The sequence below is a fragment of the Myiozetetes cayanensis genome, unplaced genomic scaffold (assembly GCF_022539395.1).
Source record: "Myiozetetes cayanensis isolate MyiCay16 unplaced genomic scaffold, myiCay2020 scf2-11, whole genome shotgun sequence".
NCBI classification, from domain to species: domain Eukaryota; kingdom Metazoa; phylum Chordata; class Aves; order Passeriformes; family Tyrannidae; genus Myiozetetes; species Myiozetetes cayanensis.
In genome coordinates this window covers 8322060-8344520 of record NW_026087411.1, presented here as the reverse complement: position 1 = coordinate 8344520, position 22461 = coordinate 8322060, and the positions used below count along the sequence as shown (strand labels likewise).

The window sequence follows — 22461 nt, the reverse complement described above, 5'->3', positions numbered from 1 at the left end:
ATCTTTGATGTGTTGACAAGGTTGGAATCCAAATAAGACATTAACCCACTGTAGCGCAGTGGTTAAGGTGGCAGGGAGGATATAAAATAGCATCCTGCACCCAACAAGGTATTCTCCCTTTTTCATTTTACAATCTCTGTCAATGGCAGCTGGAACTATTAGACCTGCATTAAAATTACATATTACTTATATAAATGGGAGCTATAAATATCACAAATAGTAAAACTAAAATTGCACTGAGGTTCAGGAGACGGTATGTCTAAAACCTACAAAATTAAGGGCATTTAGAGGAAAGCCTCAATATCCATCTGCCCTCAATTTACCTCATTTATTCTTGGTTGTCAGAGTGTGATCTCAGTACTACGTTAATGTCATTTAATGACTTTTTCTTGCAAGGTTGGCTCAGATCTGAATCAAACTGCAGTAAAGGTGCAGCGGTATTTCCTTGGGTCTGTTGGTTTAGATGAAGCAGTAAGGACAGGCTAACTTGCTGTTCAGGGTGAAGCAGTTCTTGTCACTGCGGTCAGTAAATACATTTGTCACTGAATATCTCCTTTCTGATGTTCTTATATTAAGATAGTTCTGTGGGTTCTCACTAATTTTTTCTTTTCATTTGAAAATATTATAAATGTAAAGCTAGTATTGATCTGTAGCTGTGGCACAATATTGATTTGAATGAGACAAAGAGTAGACACTAAAAGCGAGCTCGTTAGGAAGGTTTTAGTAAGTATTAATGACCTGCATGCTGGAAGTGCTGATGCTGCATTAGATGTACCCTCTCCTGCGAGCCCATGTGGGCCAGGCTTTCAATGCCTGTGTTTTCTGAGCACAATGTACGGCCCAGCATTGGCATCTGCTGGGCTGGAAACCTCCCTGGGCTACCAGGAGCCTAGACTGGGGCTAACAGACCTGGTTCTCCCAACTATGTTGCTGGAAGCGAGACCAATTGCACAGAACTGAGAATGCTGCGTAGTTCTAAATTAGCCCTTTGGATAAAGAGAATGGATTTGCTGGCCTGGAGGTGCCTGCTCAGTGCTGGTGTGTGAGTATCCCTGTCTGAGGCAGGATTGTGCCAGACAGACCTTTTCCTGGGCTGTTTTAAGCTTTCCTTTGCCGTCACACCTGTGAGGCTGACTACCATGCAGGATCATCTCCTGAAGCTGGAGGAGTCTGGCTCAACGTTTTTCATTAAAAGGAAATTTATATCGAATCAATGGAAATAATATTCCTGTGGTTAGGACTCAGGAGAGAATTGAGAGTTCCTGAATCTGCTTTCTGGCGAGCACATATGATTTCCTGTGCTCAGGGAAAGATTTGTTTCACCTAAATTAGCTCGGGTACCTACCTTCACTCTGTAGTCAGCAGTTCCCCACGAGAGCCATTCATTTGACCTGAAACAGCTGAATTACCCTCTTTACTGACTGGAGAGGGAACCTCAGACCAGAAGTCCAACTCAGCAGAGACGAGGCTGGATCCCAGCTTTCCTCTTAGCGATGCACACACATGTAAGATGAGGTCTGTGGATCCCACGGGATCTTGTCAGTAGAAATATGCCAGTTGGGAATGAGATGCCCAAACACTCCTGTGCAGTTGGTCTGAAGGAAAGGAATCCCTTAAGGCAACAGGGGTTTTCCAAGTGAGTTTTATTAAACAGTATTATTAGACTTCTGAAAATTGTCGATAACCTTCATTTAGAAAAAAAAAGCAATAAGGGCTGTGTCTGTGGGGTTCTTGTGAAGGAAGTTGCATTTTCAAGCTGCTCTTCCCAGAGTAATTAGACACTGGGAGTTCAGGGACTCTAGAGGCAACTACTCTGTGCTCTGCAGCACTGAGAGGCTGATGCAATATGGGGCTTGTAAGTGAATGTTCCTTTCTCTTCTTGAAAAAGGCAAAAGGTGGGGGTTAATTTCTTGCTCTTTGGCATGAAGAAAACTCATAACTGTTCTTTACTGGGGCTAAAAGCACATCACAGATGTGGCTCGAAATGAGTTTGTCATTGATTTCAAGCCTGCTTTGGCATGGGGTGTTACAGAAAGGAAAAATAAATCTGCTCTAACTTCTCATTTGATGTTTTATTCTTTCCTTATCATCTGCGTTTTTGCTACTTTAATTGGTTCTTCAAACCACAACACTGCAATGGCTTCTGAACATTCTAGGCAGATGCTGTCTTTTAAATACAGTAGTTGTATTTTTGTCTGTGGGCAGTGGCACAAAGTCCAGCTGGAGGCCAGTCACCAGTTGTGCACCCCAGAGGGCAATTGTGGGCCAAGGCTATTAAAGGTCTTCCTTAGTGACTCAGATGACAGGGAAGAAAGCACCCCAGGGTGGTTTCAGACAACACAGAGCTGGGAGGACCAGTGTTAAAACACAAGAAATCACTTATTTAGTCTCTGTTTGGCCAAACAGCAGAAGAGGTTGCCCACAGATGCTGTAGAGTCTCCATCCTTGGAAATATTCCAGCCTTACTGACCATAGCTCTGGGTAATTGGCTTTAGGTGGACCCTGCTTTGAGTGGTTGGGTTTGTATCTGAGTATTCCTGAATATAAAGGATGGTGATTTTTAAAAATGTGTGCCAAACTGTTGGTTCCTAGTTCTCCTGTAAGTTTTTCATTCTGGCTACAAATATTCAAATAGTTTAGAAAAAACACAGGCAACCCTCACCCCACAATTGCATTTGTGTGTGTGGAAATTAAATTATTTGACCAACTTTCAGTCCAGACCTTTATCCAGGCAGTAAATTGAACTATTACTTTTAATGACTGAAAGATAATAAATCTGAAAATTTTAAAATAAAAATTTTGTGAGATTCCTCCAGTAGAGAATTGTCTTAATTCCATACTACAGTGCTCTACTGTCTTGTGTAGGTTTCTCTTATACCTGGTTTCAATATCTTCAAAAATCTATTTTAAGTTCATATAAAGTTAGAATACACAGGTGCTAAAAATAATTTGTTAATCTTAGTAATGATTACTTTGATTTTTTTTCCCCCCCATACTCATTGTTGAATGTTCATTGTTGGGTTGAAGATTTTAATTATTTCAATAAAAATTAAACAAAATTGCCATTCATTGTGTGAGATGAGACACTTAATTTGATAATGAGAAGATTGACACCTTTTTGGCAAACGGGTCATCAAAAGAAGAGCCTCCCCTGCAGGCACCTGATCTGCTTAGTTTGGTTAACAGGAAAGATTAAAGATATTCTTTTTGCCCTTTCGAGCTCTCAGGCGGCCTCTTTCACTAACTGTCCTTTTGGGTAAATAAAGACAAAAACTGCAGCCTTTGCAGTAAACACTTACCTGGAGCAGTGTCACCAGCAAGGGGAGGAGACTTGTGGAGCCCCTCTGAAAACCTTTCAGACATTTGTTTCGGATTTGTGTGTTTTCTGAGTGGTGGTGAAATTCTCTGTTCCCTTTTTTTTGCAAATCGTTTTAGCTAAACAGGAGTCCTTCAGTCAGCTGTCAGTAGCTTTGTGACAGGTTTGCTCTCTCGATAATCATTTGCCACACAGCCGTTGGATTTTTTTAATTTCAATTTTGGTTATCGCTCTGTATCGTTTTCTAAACCCACTGTCCTTTTGTGCAATGTGAGCTTCCATTTTTGTAAATGAGGGTGCACAAAGGAGTCCTGAGCCACAGTGGAGAGAGGATCCTTCACACTGGATCTGAATCTGAACTTCAACTGTAGTTGCTTGACCAGCAGTGTGTCAGCTGTCAGCATCCTTTGGGAACCTCCCTGTTGTCGGAGTGTAAACTTTTAGGCTCCTAAAATATCAGAAAATACCCTCCACCTTTTTTTTGGCACTTGCATGCCCAGTATGTGACTCTGATAAAGAGAACCTGCCGGTGTGTGAATGAGGGAGCTCAAACAAATGCCTGAAGGCTTCTGTGTGACCTGCTGTGTTCAAGACATTGACTCATTTTTGAGGCAATAATTACTTTTGCCTTGTTTAAAGGCACATTAATAAACATGCTAAAATTGTCTGTAATGAAAACTGAGTTTAAACATTTTCATACTCAATTCTTCTATTGGATTTTTTTTTCCCTCTTCGCTTTCTGTGTAGGGAGTTGTGTTGGAATTTTCTATTCATAACTTTGAGTGATAGTTTCTTGCAAAATTTGTTGTTTGTTAAATTACAGTACAGAATGATGACAAATATAAAATTAATGTCAGTAGATGGACTGGGAAATTACATTTTAATTTAGTAGCATAAAGATTTTTAAAAGGCAACAGGATAGTATTATTGTTAGTGATTTAAAAAATCATTTGGTTTATAAGTTTAATCTGGTAAAAGCAGCAAAACTTGACTCTGAAAGCTTGATGTTACTTATATCTTAAATATGTACGTATGTACGCACCCTGTGAATAGTTTGTACGGCTAAAGAGGTACAATAGGCCCTGAAGTTTATAGGTTTATTGTGCTTTTTGGAGGTAGGTGCTTTTACATAGTGTGGTTTTTTGGAAAGGATCTCAGGCACTCAAGTTTTTTAGCTTGGGCTGATAAACAGGAATGAAGGTTGCATGAAGGAATAGCTCTCAAACACGAGAACTAGTCCTCTTTGTGAGATGATGCAGTGAAATCAGAAAAGACTCATTTGTGTTTGATACTATTTTTGTGGTGGAAGAAAAGTGCTCACCTTATGTGTGGCTTGGCTGTGGCAGAAGCAACACTGGGATGACGGCGCTGAACGCCGAGCACTTAATTTGAAGGAAGTCCTTGCTCTGTGGAAGCAATTATTAGGACTGCAGTAGGAGGCATCTGGTCATGTAGACACAGCAATTGTATTCATCTAATGTATAACAGTTAATACATTGCAGCTCAGTGTGAACTAGAACCCCTTGATGTAGATAAGCCCTTAAGTATTTAAATACCCAGGTCCTTCTCACTGAAATGTCTCAGAGTCCAACTTGGCCTCTGCATGGTGACTATTGTAAATGTTCCTCATGAAGCTGCATTACATTTCATCCTAATTAGCACTGCTCTGCTGCAGCCTCAGTAAAGAAACATTGGATTAAAAAGAACCAGAGGCTGAGCGCCCACATCCTCTCCTGCAGGAATTAAATCAATTTCAGTCTTACAGTATTCACAGAGCTGATTTAATTTGGCCTCTTTCTCTAGATGATTACAGAAGCATAGTAGTAGGGGAAGCTCTTGCCTTTTTTTTTTACTTATGTTTAACTCCAGAGTTGTGTCTGTTTTGGGTGCTGTCATTTCACATTAGTCCTCAAGAGAAGCAAACATGCTATTTCGGTAGCAAAGAAATTAAAGGTTCGTCAATAAATAGCAGTTACAGGCAACAAATTAAGATGAGAACCGTTTTTATTGTGGAAATGGCAATGAATGTTTCCTACTGTGAAACTGAATTTTTTATTGAAATTAGATATATAATTAAGTTATTATTATGCACAGAAAAGGTTAGAAACCTTAACATCTTTTGTTCATAAGCCAAATATTGTAGTATGTTGATATCCATGCTGTGAATTCCCCATCACTGCTCCACCAGTAATTTCAACCTGGCATCTAGACTAAATTGTCTCCCTAGGAGCCAAGAGGAAACACAGTTGATATGTGATCTCGGGCATGGGTCTTTCTTGAATGAATAAAAGCACTGTCACATTTTACGAAATTACATCTGCTGGTTATGTGCTGTGATCGTCTCTGAATGAGGGAGAGGGCAGAGCTCATCTGAGTTATGGCACAGACCCGTGTTCCAAAGGAGCTTGATGGGATTTTATACACTCTTGTAGCTCCATTTCAGATACGTTTCAGCTGCATGACAGAAACTGAAAGCAAGGTAATGGTTGTGATGTGTCTGCACAGTAATTTTAAAGTATTAAGGAACACGCAGGACACAAAAATTACCAGGTAGTGCTCACTGAGCGACCTCGGAGCGGTGTGTCCTGCGGGTGGAGAGGAGCTAATGTGACAGGTGTCCTCCATGCAGTGCTGGAAATGCAGTTGTTTCCTCTTCTCCAAGCAAAGCTGAGAAGGAAGCCTGGTCTGCTGACACCAGCTCCAGGCACCCCAATACTCAGCTGTGGTGCCAGTGTGTGTGCTGAGCCTGTCCCGTGGTGCAGCAGCCAGTCCTGTAAATCCCTTCCAGATCACCAGCAGGGCTTAAAGTAGAGTCATTTAACGGTTGGCTTAGAAGTCTTTTCCAACCTTAAAGGTTCCTTATCTTGGATGCTGTATCAGCCTGACACCCTTTGCTTTGCAGTGGTGATGAATCTGCAGCTGGTGCACGGGGCTCTTTGCTCCACTGGGGGCTGCAGAGCCACCCCAGCCCAAGTCCCCCAGGTGGGTGGCTTTGCCACTCGTGGGGATCTGAAATTAGTAGCGGTGCTGCTTCCCATGGGCGCCATGTGGGGTGTTTCCCAAGGAACCACAGGACTGATGGAGTTTTGATCTGTTTCCCCTTACCAGAGTTGTGGGGCTGGTAAGAGAAGGAACCTTGAAGGTTCTGTTATTCACTTCCTGGGGCGAATGAGTATCTAAATCCTGTGCTGTTACTCAAATTCTGCAAAGAATGGAAAACAAAGCACTTGTTTGGAGCAATTACCTCTTAATACGTGGAACTTCAGCAGTGGTGAATTTTAAAATCTACTTCTAAACTGGACAAAATCATCCTTTATGCCTCTCTTATTGCTGGCACATCTGTTGCCACCTCAGCCTGAGCTCTGTAACCATGTGGTGGTTGTGTTTGGGGTTTTTTTCTACTCCATTCCTCATTTCCTTAAAGAGCCGATTCGTTGTGATTTATTGGGTACAAACTACAAAGCTAAGTATTTTTCAGGATGTAAGTTGTAGTGGTTGTGAGAAGGAGCAAGACTATAATTCTCTTCCACTTTATTTTACTTAAGTATTTTCAGAGGGGAGGGTAGGATGTATTCTTTCCATTAGACCTCTACTTTCTTAATCACCATTCCCTAATTAATTCCCTGGTTAAATATAAAGCAAGCATTAGCTTTGAATAATGTTTTCCTGTGTGATTAAGTAAAGAAGAATTCCTTTCTTTTGTATGATGACTCATCGCTGGGGGATCTGGAGGGAGCCTCAGGGTGGATATTTGAGACTTTGGTCCCAGGTGCTCTCATACCTCTGAGCTGTGTTTGCTGTCAGTCCAGAGGTGGGAGGCAAAGGTGATATCACATATCAGCTGAACACAAAGAAAATTGTCTCTCTTGTGAAACCACAGCTTTGGTTTCTCCTGGTGGAAAACTGACTCTGGCTCGCAGAAATGCAAATCTGGAGACAACACACGTACAGCGAGGAAAAAAAGTAAATTACTGTTCTCACTGGCACAGGGTCTGTGATATCTCCTGTTGCATGATGCGTTTTCTTTGGGGTCCAAGCTGACTCAGAAATGTACCGTTCCTTTTCACCCAGCATCTTCCAGTTCCTCCCCCTGCACCGGTTTGCAAGCCTTTGTCTTGTAGCAGTACAGCTTTGTTGGGCCGCACCATAAACCACATGTCTGAAAGAACCGAGGTTAAAAATGAAAGGCTCTGGATCAAAAAGGGAGGTTATAGTAAATGAGAGCATGGCAAAGAGGCAGGGCAGGGTTTAAGCTGGCCAAGCTTATTTTACTGCTGAAGAAACATTGTTTAACTCTACCCAGATAATTTGACTGTTTTGTTTTTTTTTAATATATATATTGTGGTAGCGTATGGCGTTAATTTCTGGCTCATGGCATTAATTTTTAGCTCAAAAGGCAGTTTTAAGAACCATTCTGGGTTCAAATGTTGCTCATAGCTCAAGGTGAGAAAAAGAATACAGCTTTATTAACATGGCAGCAAGGAAAACATATGGAACATGTTTCATATAATGACATGAGAATGCCTATGATTTGACTGCCAGAACAGTGAACGCTACAACACGTAATCTCTGGGTGTTGAAAAAGAGGCATTTAAAAACACTCTTGGTTTTGATAAAAAGTTCAGCAAACAGAAATCCCACTGATTTTTGTTTTCCCTTTCATTTGTTTTACAGGCCTTTCCCTGTATTTCAACTGGAATTTATGGTAAGTAAGACCTTAGATGTCGCTTATTCTTACTCGTTTTTTCCCCATTATTGATATTTCAAACGGCGATATTTCATATCAGATGTCTCCTCAGTCATTTTGGCTTGCCAGTCTGTTTATCCTGTGTTAAATAACAGAGACCCAAAGCCCTTGGCTGTGACTGGATACTGGTGTGCTGGGAAGCGGGATACTGTTGTGCAGCCCGTAGCAAAAAGCCTCAGAGCCTGTGAGCCAAGACCTGCAACTGTGATTACCCTTCTGCAGTAACTCTTAAACACACTCCTGTGGCTTCAACAGGAAAAAAATAGGGGTCTGGCAAAATTTTCCATACAGAAGGAAAACAAGCAAGATGCCACGATGTCCAAAACTGAGGGGGAAAAAGAAAAAAAAAAAAAATGTTTTTCTCAAACCAACTGGCTGGAACAACATGCAATTGTCTTAGCTCCATCGAGTTATGCTTCCATACTTTTCTTTTATTAATTTACATGCAAATTAATATTGCCTGAAGGAACTGGAAGGAAAGGGTTATTATAAAAGTTCATCACTTGCGTTGTTGTAATCCTAGGGTAATCCATCACTGATAGTCGGCTGGTTTTTGGTTGACATTGTGGGAGAAGTGGGCATGATATTTGTAGGAGGAAGAAGACAAGCAGTTCGATTTTTAGGAAAAAAATAAAGGAATTTGAGAGGACATGTAAATTACAAAGGGGCAAAATTATATATTTTTTAAATTTAGCAATAACCTAAGCAGCTTTTTCTTTCTCTTAGGTTCAGTAAGTGCATAGAAATGATTGTAGATTTGGTTACTTATACAATTTAAAGTTTTTAAATAAGGATGCTTTAAAGAAACGTGTGGATGCTCCATCCCTGGGAGTGTTGAAGCCCAGGCTGGATGGGCCTTTGAGCAACCTGGTCTAGTGGAAGGTGTCCCTGCCCATGGCAGGATGGTTGGGATGAGATGGTCTTTAAGGTCCCTTCCAACCCAAACCATTCTATGATTTTATGCTAAACAGCAATAAATAAAAGGAATATTTAGGGTTGCTTCTTTTTTTTCAAAGACATCTTATTTAAATTTTTTGGAGGACTGTAAATCTGAATTAGGATTCAGAAGGTAGAATCTAATTTACTTTAGGTGCTGTATTCTTTTCTACTTGAACTGCACTTTCATTGTTGCAGGAGAACATGCAGATGCCATTTCCACAAACACTGGAATTGGCAGAATATGAATCTGGTTTCAGGTAAAGCTGTGCACTGATTCTCAGCTCTGGTCCCCCTCTTGAACTTTGAGGGGAGCTCTGCATTTTAGTCCTTGACTCATTGGCTTAAGTCTTAATCTTTTACACAGACACATTTTTGTTATTATTTTACAAAAGCAAGCAAGACATGGTGTAAATATGTGGAGATTACTAGTAAGTGGGATGGGCAAATAATAATAGTTCACTTTATTTTAGAATTGGCCTAGTTAATAGAAAAAGTCTCAGCAGGTGAAGAATATGGTTGCCTGAAACCAGTAAAGAAAGTTGGAAAGGATCTCTGGTAGGGAATTGTGAGTTAGTGTGATTTATTGGAGGCTTTTCTTGAAGGTAGCTGTGGCATCACTGAAACATTATATAGTGTGGCAGATTTTTTTTTTTTTTTTGGTAATTGTTTGCTGTTTTCACCATTGCAAATGAATTAAGATGCATTTCTGCTAAAATACTCTATTTTCTGGAGGCTGCTGCTTTCCTTGTTTTGTGGGTTTTTTTTTGTTTTGGGAATACAATTTCTAATCAATTGTACTGTTTACATTTTAATAAATGCTTTCAATTCCTCAATTAAAAAAAAACAAAACAAAAACAAAAAACCAAACAACTTTCCTTCTTTCCAGACTCTCAAATGCAGTGCCTGAGAGTAAGTAATTAAATAGGCAGCCCTGCATCAGGCTTCAGGTGTCAATATTTTCAAGAATGTTTGATAGCAGTTGCATTGCTAAAATTATGCTCTGTGTGATGTGTTTGCAGTGTAAAGTACACCCAAACCCCACAAAACTATGCTTTCATCTTTCTGTGTTTGTTGGGATTTTCCCCTTTATCCATGCACATTCCTTTAGATAAAGGCAGTGTCTAGACAAGCAAGTGGATCAACCTCATTCCTGGTGGCCAAGCTGATTAGGATATCCTTGTGCTGTGCACGTAACACCGGACTCTCCCAATGAAGTGTTTTTGAAGGAACATAACAGTGTTGATTCCTCACCTCAGATCCATATGAACAAATGCTGTCCCTTCAGAATCCCTTGGCTCATTATGGAGTTTCTCCTCCAAATGGAAATGGAGAAATTCGCAAGGGAGATCAACTGAGCGTATCCAGTTTGAGAATCTGGATTGAGTTCCGCTCCAGACTCTTGTAAATGTTTGGACTGGTCACCTTTACTCCTTAATTGTAGGGAGAGAGTGGTCACACTTCTCTGGAGAGCCATCCTTTCCTGTTTGCTTCACTGCAGAGCATTCCTTTACTCCCATAAAAAGGGAACTGGGAAGAAACGAGCAAGCATGGCTCTTTCTGAGGTCCCGACCAAGGGCAGATTGCTTTTCGTGGGAAGGGTGTTGGATAGAGGGAAGGTCTGCCTTTCCTCCCCAAACACTCTCCCAATGCTCTGTCTCCACCCGTCGCCCCGTGGATGTTCCAGCTTGAACGAGTTACAGCCCTGAGAAGGCCTTTTGCCATTAAGGCCCCGTGCCAGGAGTCAAAACTCGGATTTTAATGTGCTGGCAGCATATCCACTCACGAGGGATCTCTGTTTTAGAAGTCTGATAGCTTCAAGTGAGGGGGGGCTACATCTTTATAAAAATGGCATAGAAAGCAACCAGTGCTGAATGTTTGTAAGGGCTGCAAAAGAAGTGAGGTTCTACCCAGAGGCACTTTGGGGGAATATAATTTCCTAAGAGATCCGTAATTCCTAGTATCTTTTCCTAAGAGATCCCTGTCACCTTTAATAAGCTTATAAACTGCTAATCAATCTAAGAAAGCAAAGGTTGTGAAGACTCATATCCCCATGGGTCCCTGGGTTTACTGTCTCCTGTTGCAATAAACGTTTTCATTTATCGCAAGAGCGTGAGGTTTCCTAAATAAAACTGCTTCGGGACAAGGACTGTGGATTTGCATCACTCCCATGGCATTAGGGAGGTACTGGAGTATCAAGCTACACATCCTCAGTAGCTGTTTATTAATACTCAAACAGGAGCCAGAGTGCAGTCTTAACCTTATCACACTTCTTTTTCCCTAGACCAGCTAGACTTCTAGGAATTTTTCTTACGTTTTGTCTCTTTTCCCTTTTTAGAGCAATTTTACTATCTGTTTGAAAAAAAAAATTAGAAAAAGGGATAAAAAAGTATCTACAGACAAATCTATGTATAGTTAAGAGGCTACAAAGTGTTATTTTAGGCTGTAGCATGTCAGATTTTCATGTTATTCCAGTGGATCACCATTTAGACATCCACTTTCCTCATAACTACCATCTTCTTGTGTCTGAGGCACTGCCAGAAGAGAGGGGTGGAAAAAAAAAGGCCAGTTTCTTTAGTAGATTTTATGGCAGAACACCTCATCATCGTGTCCTTAAGAAGGTATCCAGAAATCCTGGTGTTTGCAGCCTGCAAAGTGAACAAGGATGTCTGATATGGTGCTACAAACCTTCCGAGCCACAAAATTAAAACAAGGCTCCACAGATGGATGTGAGGAGGCAGGAATTTTCATGTTTGTCACAGTACTCTGTTGAGAGATAATTATGGGATAGGCTACATATGGAAGGAATTGAAGATGTTACAGTCTACGCACACCTATTTGTTACCTCCTTACTGTTATTTTACAGTAATAGTTTGGCTTCTGTTCCCAGATACTTATGTTGGCAACATAAGCTGCTCTCTGGCAACAGAAACCAGTATTTATATGTTATTTTAAACTTAAGGGTGGGAATGGGGAGGGGTGAAAGTGGGGAAAAAAAGAATGAATTCTTAGAGATTTCTCCAGTTGGTGTGTATTTTTGTCTCTACATCAGTTTGGCTGTATGTTTTACCTTAGCTTGATTTCATTACGTCGACTGTCCTTTCTGAGAAAAAAGATAGTGGCAGCTCTTAGTTTTGTCATGAATTTATATTTACATTTCTTTTAAATAAAACAGAGGGAGGGAAAGAAAAAGACCAAATGCCATGAAAGTGCAGAATGTCTGTGGTGATTTAGGTGGTGGAAACACACGGTTTCACCACCTCTTGAACACCTTTATTACATTGGAATAAGTCTTGTTTCTTGTATAATCGGGCCACTTGCAAGGTTTAATTTACTGTGTGTTGCTAAAGGGGAGTCTGAAAAGAAAAGAAAAAATAAAGTAGGGAGTGTGTATAGAAAGTGGAAGCTTATATTCCATTCTCAAGGGAGGATGCAGGGAGGTAGCAAAGATCCTCTGCTCTGCTTTGCATCTGGGGGGAGAGGTCCCCCAGTCATAGTGCAGGCTCGTGTCACCACTGTCCCAACCCCCAGTGTCCAAAGAATGTGTCCAAAGAATGATTCATCCTGCCGGTCCACAGAGAGCTGGGAGTGTATCCCTCAGCTCTTCTCTCCGTGAGGTGATCCAAGATAGATTATTACAAGGGATTAACCGACAGGTGCACTGCTGTGGGATTATAAAAGCCCTCTGAAAATCTGAGTCAGAAGACTAAACCAAACGTTTTCAAAGGCAGAATAAATTCCTGACACGGGGCTAAAGGTTGAGGCCATCTATTTCCATCTTTCTCATCTGTTTTTTTTTCTCATTTTTCTGTTGGCGTTTCGTTTCTAGGATAGGCATTTCTTCAACGAGCAGTTCTAATAAGGGTTGTGCTGTCATCTTTCCGAGGAAGGAGTTTTAGCTGCAAAGTTTTCAGAGCCCCTATACACAAATGTGTAATAAGTAACCATGAAAACATTGTATTTATCTCCAGGCTGGTGCTCTGAGTCCCCGTAACCATCAAAAAGGCCTGGTGTGCTTTACGTGATCATCAGCATTTGGATATTGGGATATCAATTAAGGTGACCGAGGAAAATGGATATTATCACATAAATTCTCTGTGATGAGAAAGAAAAATAATCCAGTGGGTCACATAAGGGAAGTTCCCATTAAGAAGATTTTCATAACTAAGCCAATTTTTTAACTCGATCAGCAGCTCCTCATCCCTTAGCTCAGACCACATCAACGTTTTTGACACCATGTGGTTTTAACAGATATTTTTTGTAACTCATTGGGGAGCTAATTGCATTTTGTTATTTACTCCATAATTGGCATAATGTAATATTTTGGGGAAAATGAAGATATATGAGAACTCATTCTTTGAAGCTTCTTGTGGGACTGATCACCAGTTAACTGAGATTATTATTAAAATTAATAATAGTAGCAGCTATGAAATGACTATTATAATATTCAAGTAATCCTAGAAATCTAATTACTACTTGTATAAAAATTTGTTGCATGCATTATTTAACAGTGTTCTTATTTCAGACAGTGTAGTGTCCGTGATACTAATTGGTTTCTTCCCATAATTTAAATGCTAAAAAAATTATTACAGGAAAATGTAAATCGATGAGCTCTTGACAGTCTAAAATTAGCATTCATATGATGTATTTAGCAAGGAGAAGCTCTAACTTGATTCCAGACGAGAGACTTAATAAGCTCTCTTTTTCAGTGGAAATTGGCATTTTATGGATAATGTAGTTCGACTATCTAGAATTTTATCTCTTCTGAAGTTCTTGCTGACTGGTCCAACTAAGAGCATTTCCTCTGAACACTAGAGGGCAAATCCTGTCCTTCATTAAGATGGTGATTAGTGACCGTCCTTAAAAATTATCCTTTGAAAGACTAAACTATTGAACAGTGGACACTCAGTTGCCTTATGGCTTTTCTTTTTCCATTTTCTTTTTAGGAAGAGATAGAAAGTCTGGGTAGTTGCTTTTTTTCTTTTTAAATCATATTTATATATATTCATATTTCATATATATATATAAAAGTATATTAATTGTCCCCTTCAATCCTGCAAGGTCTGCCTGTGCTCTTTAACCTCACTGTCTGGGTTCTACTCTGCAAGAAACAGTTGTTTCTGTGCTCCCTTACTCTTATTTCATAGTGTCTTAAATCTTGAAGGTCCAAGCATGGCTCTAGTTGCTTTTGTAGTGAGCTCTGTAAGTGTCTCCAGACTGTTGAGGAAAAGCCAGTAACATCTCCAAAGGCATCAAACCCACGTCTCGCTTTGGACACTTTCCCCCTTTTTCCTTTCACTTCTTATATTATTTTTTTGTCAGGCAAACCATTCTGCAAAGCATTGAAAGAGTTGGAAAAGTTCTCTGGCATTCAGAAAGCATATTGCCGATATCATGAACAGGGCTTCAGCTGGTCAGACAGATTATTTGTTTTCGTATTTGTGGTTTTCCATTCAAAGAGTTAGGAATGTCTCAATTACTGCGATGAAAGTTAAAACTCTATATGGTTGTATACCAATAGAATCACTTAATTCCCTTTTATAAATTTTCCTAGCTGATGTCAACAAGATAATCTGATGTGTTTGTTCTGTGGCTTTTCACTCCGGAAAAGCTAAAGCTCTTTGAAGCTAGTTTGTTAAGAAATGAATTGAAGTAAGAAAATAAAGCTACGCCAACCTTATCCTCGAGACATTACATTAACATGATACATGAAGTATAAAATATTTCTTGGTAAAAGGCCCAATTATCACTATCCAAATTTTTTTCTTTGATGTAATCTTGCCCCTTCCTCCAGGAAAGAGCATGTCTCTGAAACTTAATTTGGAGCCCAATCCATTAGTGAATGCCACTGCGTTGTTGTGGGTGTCTTTTAACCATACTCCTGATTAGATGCAGTGTGAAAACATAGTCATTAGAAGAATAATTTTTTTTGTGCTTTCTCCCTTTCTACAGAAAATATATTTGAAGTATGTTGCCTCCGAGTTTTAAACACATTGTGAAAAGACAGACAGCTAGTTTAATGGTTTCAGTCAAATTTCATGATGCCACTGAGCTTCCTTGAAAGGAGGAAGTTAATATAAAATTAATCTAGTTAGAGAAGAATAGATATTATCTTGACAGCTGTAAAACTACTCCCGGGTTTGAAAACTTGCTCTAGAGGTGATGTGTGTCACGTCAGCAGTGATTTCATTTACTCGTGCACTGTGACATAATTAGTTTTGCAATCTTATTTGTACAACACACGTTCTGTATAACCTGGTTGTATAATCTACCTAGAAAAAGATCTGAAAAATACCCAGAGAAAGACTTTTAGTCCTAGATCATCACCCACGATCATTTTATCTGGAGTTTACAAATATAAACTGCTAACAGAAGGAAGCTGCCATGAAGCCCTGATGAACACGATGCCCTGAGGTTTAGTTTTAGGTGGTCCTGTGAGAGCAGAGAGTCAGACTCAATGATCCTCCTGGTTCCTTTCCAGCTTGAGATATTCTGTGACTGTGAGTGTATTCAGTTAATTCTGAGTCCTACTCACAGCTTAAAAAACTCATTCTGTGAGAACAGAATGGTCATCCTGGTCTGTGCTCGCGTGTCCTTAAGGAGCTTTGGAAAGCCCTGACACACTGAAGTTGAGTAGGAATAATACTTGTGGTGTCACGTATATCAAATAGTTTCACCACAAAGGTGTTGACAATCTTTTTGAGCTTCTGTGGCTGCATTTGATAAAAAAATGCCTTAAGAAAAACAGCTTCTTTTTCTTATTCTTTCCTTATTTTTAGTGCAGAGTGATATGTCTGGCTGGGTCCACTGAATATTTTGGTGCTGGCTCCTTATTTGTATGATTTTTTTTAATTTATTTTTTTTATTCTCCATAGCACACATTGTCTCTTACTATTTATTTGTATGATATCTATTTTAATGATCCTTGTCAGTGTTGGAGACCCTGCCAAGATCATCCCTCATTCTTTGGCCTGCTCCAGGAAGTTTGGAAGAAGTATTTGTGTGAGACTATTGGGGCTTTTAGGTGGCCTGTGAAAGGTCAAAATGTAATGCTGTGGGAGCAAATAACTTTCTCCTGAACAGAAGGAAAATATCAGCCAAATAGACCTCCTGTTCTGAGTCTCATTAAAGTACCTGAAAGAAAAACTAAAGGTGTTTCTGCCTTTGAGGATCATTCACTGTGTTGTCCTTTTCCCTGCATCTTTTTTAGACAGGAATGCTGCCATATATCATTGGAAAGGGCAACTGCCACTGAGGCAGGAGAATAGCGGACGATTCAGTGTGATGAACGACTGATCTGTTTCTAAGCCAGAATCCTGCTTATAAAATGTATCCTGCAGTCCTGCACAGCACCGATCTTGTTGGTGGTTGGGTTAATGGAAGGCCACCTTGGGCCTGGAAGAGAATCAGTTGTACCTTTTTGTCTTTGGAATGCATTTAAAACCGTTCTGCGCCACCAACTGCTGGAAAAACGTTCACCTTTCCTCTGTCTGGAGATAGGATGCCCAAGACAGTGGTATAAAATACAGCGAATTACAACAATGGAAGGAAGCATCTATTACAGTGGCCTGAATTTTCTTGTGGGAAAAGGGATTTTCTTTTTAACTGGTAGTCTCTGAGGTAGTAAAAAGTTAAATTTGTACACACGCTTTGAATTTATGCAGATTGACCCATTTGCCAATGATTGTGTCAGTGCATAAAACGAATTGCATGCATATGTTACGGGGACTGAGGTGCTATTTCTCAAATACTGTATTAATAATTATTAATAGAAAATCAGGTTGCTGTGGAATTAATTCCTGCTTGATTAATCTATCACAATCTAAATATTCAGTTTAAGCTAGTTGCCTGTATCAATGAAATATTGCACAGAGAACACGTGAGCTTTGTTTACTGCAGAGAAATGCAGCAAGAGTCAAAACCTGCCTTCCTGTGAGTGCCACCTAGGAGAAAGTTTTGATTGCTTTTCAGAGCTTCTGTGCAGAGCAGGTTCATTGCTGGGTCTGTTTACTTGGCAGTAATGGTATACATACTAAATTCCCCTCCAGGCTTACCCAGGGTGAGCCGTGCAGAAACAAATGAGCACCTTGTTGAGGAGCGTTAAGTCAGAAGTTCAGTACATCTTAACAAGGTGACTGAGAAAATGAATGTGGACGGGCTTTTTGTGTACCTGCCAGGCAGGCAAGGATAGAAGTCAACCACTTACCGAGGAGCTGGTTTGGGCAGGGAGGGGGAGTCACCTTCTGCTTTCAAATACACTTTGGGTCAGGTTTCTGCTCAATAGAGCTGCGTTCGGTTTATTTCTGAGCTGTCACTGCCGCGGAACAGCAGCGGTTCAAGGGGTGTTCTGTGAGAAGAATAACTGTAATTGGCAATCCATTCCTTCATTTCCATGCCATAGCCAGCCTTGACGAATTAATCACCATCAAATACAGGCTGTGGGAAGGGGGTGACCCGCGTAGCGCCGAAGAAAAATGAGGCCCTGTGCCGGCGTGACAGAGTAATCCTTCAATTCACCCCGTTAGACTGAGCGAGGGGACTTGTTGGTGTGCCTGTCACCTGCACCGCCCATAAACAAACTGTTCGGTCTCAGTGATGGGGTTTGGCGGGCACAATAAACACCCCGACACCTCATCCATCGCTGGTGTGGGGCGGGGATCTCCTGGATTAGTCCTCGGGAGGAAGGGTCACGGTGTGTGGTAGCTTAGAAGATCCTACCCCAGAGACAGAGTAACCTAAAAGTTGTTTGAGGAGTGAGTTTTGTGTCTAATCCCATAGGAACTGAAATGGCTCCTTGGTTTGGGTGGATGTGTTACAGATTAACTGCACAAGAGAGCAAAGATTGGGGTTGAAGCTTGGATGATATTTAAGGTCACGTGGGTTGGTTCTGATGGAAAGGTAAAAACAACAGCCTAAAGAACTTGATTTACTCTGTCAGCTATGCAGAGAACTTGAGATCCTTTGGCAGATGTTCGGGTCGCTTTCTTCTCACGTACTTCTTGGAATGGTGCAGCATGTGTATGATTTTCAGGGTTATATTAGGAATATGAGACCCTGTTTTAACTGGCCTCCTCATAATAATATTCTTTACATAATAATGCTTTTTAGTCTATCTACTGCTATGATTTTAGGCTTTCATCTGGTCATAGAAACAGAGCTAAATTCATGCAGGAGTATGTTGGTTTCCGAGAAGTTATGGTGGTTTGCAGTAGCTGTGAAATATTCTATTGCATTGAGAGGAATAAATGTAGTTGTTTGTAATTGACCCTATTCACTTTGACTCTGAATTGAGCTCAGCAGAGGAGAAATCTGGTCCAATGTATCATACCTTTCTTAAAATGTTCATTTTGGGCAGGGAAGACTTTGTTATCTTACTTTTTCTTGAAAGAGTATCTAGCCCCTTGAAAAGAACATTACTTCAAAGCCTGATTTGTAAACGATTTGTGTCTCTTTCTATTCCTTTCAATGTATTACTTGTATATGAGAGAATGGAAGTGCTTGCTTTCCTATATATTACTGGATGATAAACTGTATCTATCATTTTCCAATTTATTTTTGGACAATGTAGCATATCACTTTTTTTTTTCCTCCTTCCTGTCTCTCCATGATGTTTGAAAGAACCCTTTAACAGGAATAATGTATAATACTATTTAAAGGGTAATAATTCACTGTATGTGATGCTCTGGCAAGGGAAAACTTTCTGTCCCCTTCTGTTTTCATTGCTCTCTGGAACACGAACGTTAAACCTTCATTTTCAGGGAGCTGGAAGTATCCCATACGGAAAATATAATCTTTCATCACACGTTGTGACTTGTTTCTGTTGAAAAATAAGTGTTGGTTTGCTTAGTCCAATTGATTAGCATATCCATATCGCTCACTGATGAAGGTGCTTTTCAATATGACTGATTTTATGCTGATCCTTCATGGGAAGAACACGGTTCAGACACCCCTGAGATAAATAAGAGCCAGTATATATGTCAGCACACTGTTCTAGCTGGCAGCCAGGGGTGTATTTTCTGCATCCACTTTCCTGTTTCTCACTTCTGATGATCAAAAGCATATTTCTAAATTGCAGAAGATGACAGTGTGTGGACTGTTTGGCATTTTGATGAGAAAAATACAGAACAGGAAGATCAAGAATTTAAGATTAGGAAATGGGGACGGCCTTAGGATGAGATTAAATCGACTGTTCCCACGGTGACCGGTGTGTGGTGCGTGGTTTAAGCTTTGTGTACCAGCTCATTATCCAACGTTGGGAAAAAAAATGGAGTATCAGTTTTATGCAGGATGTGCATCAGGGTAAATTGCCCAGTGTAGACCGTGAGCTGCAGACAGTGCAATCATAATGGCTTTTGAACTGATGCAGTTTTATGGCTCCAGAACATTAATCATTCTCTTATGCCCTTAATTACCGTTAGGTAGTTACACTCGTGTCCGTAATAGGTGCTAAACGTTCTGCCACTGATAGGTTTTTAACCGTTCTTTTTGTTGCAGCAGTAAACACACTGTAGCAGGCTGTTAGGAGTCCAGAACATATTTTTTAGCTGAGTGCCATTAGGAACATTACTGTAAGTCCAATGACATTTTGAGCTGTATTTGCTAGCTGGTTGTAGTCTCCCTGGGTTTGGTTTTTTGGTGCTTTTTTTTTTTCCCCTCTCTTTAGGAGTGAGAGAAAAGAACAATTCTGCTGCTAAGCAGGCATTGCTTAATTAAGAGAAGATGATTTTTGTCCCTTTTGGCCTAGTTTACGAAGTGAGAAAGAAAGCAAAAAGTTGATGCGTTTTCCACATCATTAAATACAATACGGAAGAAAACAGTGATGCTACTTAAGTGCTGACCATGCTGGTCAGTGCTCTAAGAATCTCCTGGTTTCTTTTGCTGTCAACATCATAAGGTAATATTTGCTAGTCTTCAGTAAAGCAACGATTTACTCATTTAAAGTAGGCCCTTCCCAAAAGAAGATGTGAGATTCAAAGCTCCCTTCTAATTGAGGCTGCTGGCCATGATGCAGGTAATGAGGGTGCATATTGGCAACGCTTCTGTGTCATTCCTAATGAGGATTTCATGTTGTGGAACCTTATACCCCATCTCTCTATTTTGTGGCTTGATTAATGAGTTGTCACCACTTTATTGACTATAGGCAATCAGAAGCAGTGACTGTGTTTACCCTGATTGACAGCGGAGGTAGAGAATGTACAATTGACAACAGTGTCTGGCTGTTTAATTTATGTGCACACACAAGGCTTTATGAACTCCCCATATGTATATATTTTCAGTTCATATTTTTCAAAATTGTGCACAAGTGGCATGAAAATATTTAGCTGCTCAGCTATTGAATAGTTCCAGCATACCCAAAATTGTCTCACCGAGGGCAGCCAGGGATGTCCTGGCTGTGGAATTCGATGCATTTGGTGGTAAAGAGTGAACTTCCGAATCCTTTCTTAACTTGATTCATGTTTTCAAGATTCTCTTTCCTAGTCATTGACCTTCTTCTGAGTTTCCCACGTTGATTGCGTGGCATTTCTGCTGACCTTAACTAAGCTGAGCACTTTCTGAAAAGGAATAGATGGAAACGTTTCTCCATCAGCACTAATGCCAATAAAACATAGGCTTGAAGTTCATAAACATACATTAAGTTTAAATTACGTATGATTTCAAGAAATTATCTACTTCAAAAAAATTACATTTGATAACAAATTATGTTTACTTGATAGACCGATTTCCACAAATCATTGATGTTTCATGGTATCAAAGCTTTCTGCTAGGAAGAGGTCACCTTGATATTTTCACTGAATATATTTCAGTCTTGGCTCCACATTTTATCATTATTGATGTCTTAAATTTTCTCTTACCTCCACAATTTTTTTTAATCTACTTATTTTTATTATTTGTTTTTATGACTCTTACTGTCAACATATTTCACTGGTTTTCTACTTACTAAACAAAATGGTTCTGCCAGAATTTCATGTGTAGCCTTAATTTTGTAACTTCTAATGTACGATCTGTGCTATTTAGGTAACTCTGTATTTATTGCTTGTTTTGTCACTGCCTACTAAATACATTAATGTCTGTGGATCTCTAAATTACAAGGCTCCTCTCTTCCCTTAAAATGTCAGGACTGAAGATGAAACTCTCTTCCTATTCCTTCACAACAAATCTAAATATCCACTTAGTAAACACTGGAAGATAATCATGGGCTTCAATCCAATCCTGAATTATCTGTCTATAATTTTCAGCACTTAAGGCAGTATCATCACATTAATACACATTGGATGCAGTTGTTTAAAAGACACTTCGCTTTATAAAAAAGCAGCAAAGCCACCACCACCAAAACACGCAGACAACCCTAGGTGAGCACTATTTGGCTACTCCAGTTCCACCTGCTGTGAGGTTGCTCACCCCACAGCCACCCCACGCCAGGACTCATGTCCTCCCCAGGTCTGTAAGTCCACCTCCCTGCTCATCCATTTCAATCCCAGGGAGGGGGGCCTGGATAAAAACCCCACCTAGGTTAAAGCTGTTGAAACCAGTCCGTCCCACTGACTTGGACCAAAGCAAACGTTTCAGCCACCAGCAGGGAGTAACTCCTGGGGGACAGGGATATGGCAGTAGCATCTTCATTTGTTAAAACTGCATTTAGAATGTGTTTTTCCACACTCTGAACTCCCTTTGTTAAAACCCATTTGAGAACTTTCTCGTTTGTTTACTAGATTTTTTCAAAAGCACTTCAATCCTTTTGAAGCATCAGTTCTTTTTCAGTGTGTTCCTGGTGGTATTATCCCACTTTTACATACACGGCACATGAGAAAGGTAGATGTGGAATCTGATGGGAACTGGTAGGAAACAAGATTCATATTAAAATTTCAGCACAAGGAATGTCCCAGAAGCTCACACATTCATTGTTTCCTCCTTTGACTTAGCCCTGTTTTTGCACACTAACTCTTTCAAATCCGTTCTAAGCAGTTTTGAAATTGTTTGAAAAAGTTAGTCTGACTGCTAACCTTAGCATTTTTTTTCCTCTTCCTGCTTCTTCAATCTATATAGAGGGTTTTTTTCCTAAATTCCTACCAGAGAGGGTGTTTCTTAGTTCAACTCCGTTTCCCTTCTTTTCATGTTTGCATGAACTCGGATAACCTGCAGCAATTAGTCTTTCTGTTTGTTCAAATTGTGTCTTCAAAGTTTAATTGTGATCTCCTTTTTCCTAAGCAATATAAATCCTTTTTCTTTGACCCTTCTGAATTTTGGAGATCCTTCTTTCATTTGGATGTCCACGACTTTATTTCTCTGTTCCCAGAATACTTTTAAGCGTTGAGTGCTTGTTTTTGGATGGTTTCAACATGGCTTGCTTATTTTCTCTATTACAGTGCTAGCATAATTTATTTTTATTTATTCTTAACTGGCTTTTATAGCAAATGCACCTCTGCTTTTTGAAATAATTTTAAATAGTAATATCCAGACTTTC

The 22461-nt window shown here is 40.0% G+C and overlaps 1 protein-coding gene across 4 annotated transcripts in view; it reads left to right on the top strand.

The window, feature by feature from the left end:
- Positions 1-22461, top strand: part of MACROD2 (mono-ADP ribosylhydrolase 2) — a 1470694-nt gene that overhangs the window by 531471 nt on the left and 916762 nt on the right. For all 4 annotated transcript variants that reach the window (XM_050314972.1, XM_050314974.1, XM_050314971.1 and 1 more), the window contains exon 7: positions 7991-8021. In XM_050314972.1, the coding sequence (XP_050170929.1) occupies positions 7991-8021 (31 nt within the window). The remainder of the gene's footprint in view (positions 1-7990; positions 8022-22461) is intronic.